The sequence below is a fragment of the Eucalyptus grandis genome, chromosome 6, assembly GCF_016545825.1.
Source record: "Eucalyptus grandis isolate ANBG69807.140 chromosome 6, ASM1654582v1, whole genome shotgun sequence".
NCBI lineage: Eukaryota > Viridiplantae > Streptophyta > Magnoliopsida > Myrtales > Myrtaceae > Eucalyptus > Eucalyptus grandis.
The window spans coordinates 14537908-14546210 of record NC_052617.1 but is presented as its reverse complement, the minus strand read 5'-3'; the positions used below and the strand labels follow the sequence as shown (position 1 = coordinate 14546210).

Here is an 8303-nt window from a genome sequence, read left to right as displayed (position 1 = left end):
TGGGTCAATAAAAGAGGCTACAGGCTCTCTCATCACTTCATCCCCCAAGCTCTGCTATAAGTAGAGAACTCCCACCATTGCCCATCGCATGCCAAAGATCCTAGAACAATAACTCAAAACATGTCTTCATCACTGTCTCTACTCCGCTCTCTTCTCTTGCTTTCGCTTTCATTCCTAGCTCAAGCTGTTGTCCCTCCCTCCGCTCAATTCAAGTTCATCAACCAAGGCGAGTTTAGGCCTTACGGCGTCGAGTACGGCGGCGATTACCGGACCACCACCATCGTTAAATCCCCTTTCCAGCTTTGCTTCTACAATACCACCCCCAATGCCTTCACACTGTCGCTGAGAATGGCCACTAGGCGGTCTGAGTCGCTCTTCCGCTGGGTCTGGGAGGCCAATCGTGGCAACCCGGTCCGTGAGAACGCGACCTTCGCACTCAGGGCCAACGGCAACCTCATCCTGGCTGAGGCCGATGGCCGGGTCGCGTGGCAATCGCGCACTGCGAATAAAGGCGTTGTCGGTTTCGAATTACTCCCCAATGGCAACATGGTCCTCTACGACTCCAAGGGCAATTTCGTGTGGCAAAGCTTCGACTCCCCCACGGACACTCTCCTAGTGGGCCAGTCCCTGCGAGTCGGGGGTGAGCAAGCTTGTGAGCCGGGCCTCCGTGGAGGACAACTCCGACGGGCCGTACAGCCTGGTGATCGAGCCCAAGGAATTGGCCCTCTACTACACTAGCAAGAACTCCCCAAAGCCGCTCCTCTACTTCGCACTCACGCCACACATAACCCTCGCCGACAACTCCTTGACAGAAGTAACCCTCGACAGCCAGCCGGAGAACGACGAGGGCCACGCCTACGAAATCACTTTAAAACTTGGGGTGGCCAACACAACGAGTTACCCGTATATCCCGGTTACGGTGGGCCGGCCCAAATACAATTCCACACTGACCATGCTTAGGCTCGGGATTGACGGCAACCTCCGGGCCTACACTTACAACGACCATGTGTTCTACCGGGCCTGGGAGATTACCTTCACTCTCTTCTCCCGGGACGGGGACTGGGACACCGAATGCCAGTGGCCGGCCCGGTGCGGGAACTTTGGGCTCTGCGAGGACAGCCAATGCGTGGCGTGCCCATCGCCCCGCGGGCTCTTGGGCTGGAGCAAGAGCTGCGCGCCGCCAAGGGTCACGAGCTGTCGGCCCAGCGACTTCAGCTATTACAAGATCGCCGGGGTGGACCATTTCCTGAGCAAGTACACGAAGGGGGAAGGGCCGATGAAGGAGGGGGACTGCGGGGGCAAGTGCAGCAAGGACTGCAAGTGCCTGGGCTATTTCTACAACCGAGAGACTTCCCGGTGCTGGATCGCTTACGAGCTTAAGACGCTGACCAAGGTCGATAATTCCACGCACGTGGGCTACATCAAAGTGCCCAAGCAATGACCTTTTAAGTCTATGCACTCGTTTGATCAGAGCTCGCGCTCTTTTTTTCTGTTGTGGGAGCAACTTGTGTTGCTGTTGTATCGCCAATAAGCGAGAACGACGAAGCTTTTTGCCGTTACTTATGTGTGCCTTTACGGTTTCTCATCATGAGATGCTACGCAAATAGTAATAATAATAGTAAGGTTTGCAGCGAAGCGACCTTACATTACATGTAATGAAGGGTCCAATATCAAGATCGTGACACATACATCTTTTCGTCGGTGAGTCGCCGAAAGTATCAAAGAGCATATCCTCCCTCTCCGGGGCCTTTGGTTGTTTGTTGCATTCACTAATGAGTAATGACCCGACTGCACTCCATATCACTATTTCAATTTGTAACATCTCGCATTTTCATCATTCTTTTCAAAGTCGTACGTATCAAATGCTGTGAAGGATTATCTTCTATAGTTCCATTACTCTATTTGCTCCAGCTTAGGCAGAATGAGATTTACGTGGACGTGGCAAAATAGCGATTTTTGATCATGTGAATCATATAAAACTTAATTGCTGCAAGTTTATTTCATTCATGGATCACTGTCGAAGTGGGAATTTTCCTATGATGAATCATATGCATTTAAGTCAGATCATGTTAATCGCAGGAACTCCATTTGTGGTTGCACTTGATCCTCATGACACAGTTGGAACAATCCACATGATGGATAGGTCTACTTCTTTTCTTTTTCTTTTTTGAGCAGAGTACACAAAGCGAATAATGAGTCAAAACATATATAAAAAAAAAATGGATATAACTATCCATCAATGACCAACTAGGGGTGACAGGTTCCTCATCCAATCCGCTCGCACCCCATAACTGGGATCAAACCAAAGGAACCGTTTTGTAGAACCGAGGACCAGGCCTATCCGATTCATAAGCAATCCAATTTACCTAATTGAGTTCAAAGGAAAGAATGCCTCGAACTCTATGAAAGGGGAAAAATAACTAGAGAAAGGGAAAAATTGAAAAATGAGAGTAAGCTTGAATGTCTGGGGCGAAAGGGATAGAAGGCATGCATAAGACATTTAAAATAAATAAATAAATCGGTCCAAGCGGTTTCAATTCAATCGGTTTGTCTAACTCACCCATATGACCAACTCAACAAAATGCCAAATATATTGTAATGCAATGAACAATCGTGTCATCGTATCGAACTCAGCATAACTATATTTAAAGAAATGTTGAAACATATTTAACCTTCTATAGAATTTATTGTTTAGTAAGTTTTCACCTTAAATTCGTAGAAAGTAGACAAATCTTCACACACACACACACACACACACACACACACACACACACACATGTCATTTATTTTTAAATTGCAAAGATTAAATGAATTCATTATGGTCCGTACTAAGTAGGATTGGGCTATTCTCATTCATTGATAGTCTTATCCTAATTTATTTCTTGAGGGTTGTGCTAAGGCTTTATATCTTCTGTTGATTTATTCATTGAGGGTCTTTTCTACTTCACTAATCACCAACAAGTCTTTTATACTTTATGTTATTTATTCGTTTAGGGTGCTTCAATTTACTAGTTGTTGTTGATTTTGGGTTGCTCTTTATTCATCAAGTGACGCTCCGATTCATGACTTTATGCCTTTTATTGATATTTTGGGATTTATTCATCAACGGTCATTCTATTTCTGATTACTACATAAGTTATTCATTAAAGTAATTTTAAAATATTTGTATTTACTTTTTTGGGTTGTTTTGTCTTTTAATTATCTAAATCGTCATTGTTTTTTATCTTCACTAAGCTTTGATTCTCATTCACCAAAGTCATTCTACTTCACTTATCACAAACGAGTTCTTTATATTTTTTGTTGTTTATTCATTTAATTCATCGAATGACGTTCCGATTTATGACTTTATGTCTTCTATTGATATTGAGAAATTTCTTCATTAAGGGTTGTTCTACTTCATTGATCACTACGTGAGTTATTCAACGTAATAATATCGAAATGTTTACATTTACTTTTTTGGGCTGATCTGTCCTTTAATTATCTAAATCCTTATTGCATTTTATCTTCTTTAGGCTCCAACTCTCATTCATTAGAATCATTCTAATTCATTGATCACCAACGAGAGTCCTATCTCTTTCTCCCTTCACCGCATCTCTTCTTGACGCCTCTCTCTCTCTCTCTCTCCCTCCTCCTCCTCCTCCTCCTCTTCTGAGTAGTAAAAGGATAAGAAAATATAAAAACATGAAAAAAAAAATCTCAAATTATTAATCAATCCTAATCTCTGCTGTAATTGAAAATCACTGGATAATTTTTGGCATCTTCATTAATGATTTGTTGCCGAGTAAATCCAACGTCATTACATGATTCCCCTCTAATACCCGGCAATAATCCTCAACCTAAAGTTAGATCTAGAGTAGGAGAGGCATTGCACAATTTGTGTTTTTCGTTATTTATTCATTTAATTCATTAAGTGATGGTCTTATTCACAACTTTATGTGTTTTGTTGATAGAAGGGGATTTATTTATTGAGGGTCTATTTTGCTTCACTAATCATCAATAAATCTTTTATGTTTTTTGTTGTTTATATGTTTAGGCTTGCTCCGATTCACTGATTGTTATTGATTTTGGATTACTCTTTATTTATCGAGTAACGTTTCAATTCATGACCTCATATTTTCTGTTGATATTTTGAGATTTATTCATTAAGAGCTGTGTTTTGCTTCACTAATGTTTTTCATTGAAGTAATGTTGAAATACTTACATTTACTTTTTGGCGCTATTTTTTCCTTTAATTATCCAAATCGTTATTGCTCTTTGTCTTCCTTAGGCTTTGATTCCCATTCACTATATTCGTTCTACTTCACTGATCACCAATGAGTCATTTATGTTTTCTATTGTTTATTCATTTAGCTCATCAAGTGACATTCTGATTTATGATTTTATGTCTTCTACTGATATTAGGTGATTTATCCATTGAGGGTCGTTCTGCTTCATTGATCATTACGTGAGCTATTCATTGAAATAATGTCAAAATGCTTACATCTACTTTTTTTGGACTATTCTATCATTTAATTATCTAAATCATCATTGTTTTTTTGTCTATTTCAGATTTTGATTCATATTCTACTTCATTGATTATCAACAAATCCTTTATGCTTTTTGTTGTTTATCCATTTAATTCATTCAATAACATTTCGATTTATGGCTTTATGTCTTTTGTTGATATTGGATGATTTATTTATCGAGAGTCATTTGCTTCATTGATCACTACTTGAATTATTCATTGAAGTAATATCGAAATGCTTACATTTACTTTTTTTTTTTTTGTTATTATATCATTTAATTATCTAAATAGTCATTTTGTCTTCCTTAGGCTTTGATTCGCATTTTGTTGTGCTTCACTAATCACCAACAAGTTTTTTTTTTATGTTTTTTGTTATTTACTCATTTAGTTCATTAAGTGATGATCCGATTCATGACTCTATGTCTTCTGTTGATATTAGAGGATTTATTCAATAAGGATTGTTCTAATTCATTGATCACTACATAAATTATTAAAATAATGTCGAAATACTTGTATTAACTTTTTTTCAGGTTATTCTATCCTTTAATTATTTTAATCATCATTACTTTTTGTCTTCCCTAAGCTTTGATTTGCATTCACTAGGATCATTCTACTTCACTAATCATCAACGAGTTATTTATATTTTCTGTTGTTTATTCATTTAACTCATTAAAGTGACATTTTGATTCACAACTTTAGTCTTTCGTTGATATTTTGGGATTTATTTATTGATAACCATTCTACTTCACTAATCATTATATGAGTTGTCTTCCCTAAACTTTAATTTTCATTCAACGGGTTCATTTTACTTCACTGATTATCAACGGGCCTTTTATGTTTGTGTTATTTATTCATTTAGAGTTGCTCTTTATTTATAGAATAACATTTCGATTCCTAGCTTTATGTCTTTTATTGATATTTTGTGATATATTCATTGAGAGTCGTTCTGCTTTACTGATCACCAACAAATCCTTATATTTTATTTTGTTTATACACTTAGGGTTACTTTATATTCATTGAGTGTTGTACTGATTCACGGCTTTATGTCTTCTGTTGATATTAGGGGATTTATTCATTGAAAGTCTATCTACTTCACTAATCACTACATGAATTATTTATTGAAGTAATGTCGAAATGCTTGTATTTTACTTTGTTTAGGTTGTTTTGTCATTTAATTATTTGAATTGACATTGCTTTTTGTCTTCCTAGACTTTGATTCACATTCACTATGGTTGTTTTGTTTCATTGATCACCAACAAATCATTTATGTTTTCTGCTATTATTCAATGCTCTTTATTCATTAATTGGCATTCCGATTCACGGGTTTATGTCTTCTATTGATATAATGTGATATATTCATTGAGGATCATTCTACTTTACTGATCATTACGTGAATTATTCATTGCAGTTATATGGAAATGCTTGCATTTATTTTTTTAGGTTGTTTTGTTCTTTAATTATCCAAATCGTCATGGCTTTTTGTCTTCCATAGGCTTTGATCTTCATTTACCAAGTCTTTCTACATTTAGGATTACTCTTTATTTATTGAGTGACATTTTAATAGTGATTTATTCATCAAGGGTCATTCTACTTGACTTATCACTACGTGAGTTATTCATTTAAATAATGTCGAAATGCTTGCATTTACTCTTTTTTTGCTATTATGTCATTTAATTATCTAAATTATCATTACTTTTTGTCTTCCCTGGGTTTTGATTCTCATTCACTAGATTATTCTGCTTCACTAATCACCAACAAGTCATTTATGTTTTATGTTGTTTATTCATTTAAGGTTGTTCTTTATTCATTGGATGACATTTAGATTCAAGACTTGATATCTTATGTTGATATCTCAGGATTTATTCATTGAGGGTTGTTTTGGAATAATGAGAAACTAATCGATATGTTATTTTTTGAATGTGGAACTTCTGGGATAATAATGTCCCAACGACTTCGCCAACCTAGTCGAATTCATCAACAATCATCACTACATGAGGATAATAAAGAGGCTAAAGATGTGAGTGATAACAATGTTCCAAGTTGATTAAAGTATAATTTCTATTTCAAATTTTTGATCTCGTGTGATGCACAGTGAAACAAAGAACATGGTAGAGGCATCCCAACGATATACACTTAAAATAGATGAGGAACTTTCAAGATAATTCGACTTAATTCGTTTGTATATGATTTCCTGATTTTGTTAAATGCGTTGAGCTCTTAGATGAGTGAAATTCATGAAAAGTAACAATTTTCCGCGCGTCCACGGTCTTTCCTAATCCTATGTTGCACAACTCACTTGTTTAGCTATTCATGACTTATATAACTAAATAATTCTAGAATATCGATGTTTAATGCAAATGAATTCACTTAATTAATTGAGCTGATTTATGTTATATTTCATTATTTTATTGAAATCTTGTTTTGCAGCGGGTTGGGTTGAAATTAAGGCCAAGATTGACCAAGTACGCTCGGAGGTTGAGCAGATTGGGCAAGTTTAATAAGTAACATTGTTAACTTTTGCTTCAATATAATGCTAAAGACAACAATTGTTGGAGGAATTTCAATGCCATGCTTTATTTAGAAAAATGTTTGCAGATGATTTTAAATCTATTTTCCTAATAGGGGATGCGCAAAATTTATCCAAGAAAAGCAATGAATAAATTAGTTGACTTTAATAATATGGGCAATTTTTGTTTTTCTTTTTTATTTGATTGGATGATGTAATCTATGAAATGATACGAGAACAAATTGAAGAAAAAGAGAACATGCAATAATTAAAATGTTAACAAACTATATAAGAATTTATGCAATTATAAAACCTCTCATGATGAGATTTATGGAGGTAATTTTATGTGTTTGTCCGCTAAGTTTATAAGTTTTTCCCAATAAGCTAGTGTTACAATTGATTTGGTTATATTGGTCATCTATTTTTCCATAGATTAATTTCATAAGTTTCAAATTAATTGATGTTGGGGCGCCCTTCACGGACACGATACCAGCACCGGAAAGAGCTGCAGGCGCACGTGAAGAAAGGCAAAATTTCATAGCAGGTGAATAACTTTGGGCTTGTTGAATTAAGAACGAATTAAACGGGCCGCCAAAATTTAGGTGTCAACAACATTGTTAACTTTTGCTTCAATATAATGCTAAAGAATTGAATTAGTTGTTATAAGAATTTATGCAATTATAAAACAATTCGTGATCAAATTGAGCAAGTGAATGACAACATCAAAATGAAAATAATGGTAATTTAATAGTTCTAGATATGGGTAGCGCTTTTGGAGTCGCTCGATGCGTAACATTTGAACATTGTTTCTTATTCCAAAATGCAAGTTCTTAATGATTTCAAGACTTTGGTGACGTTTCATGCATCATTGTCAAAAAAGAAAGGCGTTGAGCGTTAATGTTTGAGGAAGAAATGGGTCAAGATCACACAAACAATGACAATATCTTAGGTGCCTCCATCCCTAGGGTGTAAAGTTATTGATTTTAGGAAACCATTCAGCTCCATTTTTATCAGGTTGTAAATGTCCTTACCACTAAGTTCTGCTTATTTTTGGGAATATTCAGATGATCTCGCATATGCCATGACTACTTTAGCTTGTTTAAGGATTTGATTCATACTCAACACAATCTTTTGGCAACGTTTCAGGCATCAATGTTAGATAAAGAAAGGTGTCGGGCGTTAATAGTTGAGGAAGAAAATGGTCAAGATCGCACAACCCCAACAATGACAACATCCTAGTTGCCTCGTCCCTACTGAGGAGTATAAAGCCGATTAGTTATGGACTCTAGGGAA

General features: G+C 36.5%; 1 protein-coding gene across 1 annotated transcript; it reads left to right on the top strand.

Moving 5' to 3' along the window:
* Positions 1-53: 53 nt before the first annotated feature.
* On the top strand, positions 54-1656 carry LOC104448536 (epidermis-specific secreted glycoprotein EP1). The gene is given in 2 exon segments (XM_039316117.1): positions 54-641; positions 643-1656. Coding segments are annotated over 2 exon segments (1320 nt in total). The 5' UTR covers positions 54-120; the 3' UTR covers positions 1442-1656.
* The last annotated feature ends 6647 nt before the right edge of the window (positions 1657-8303 follow it).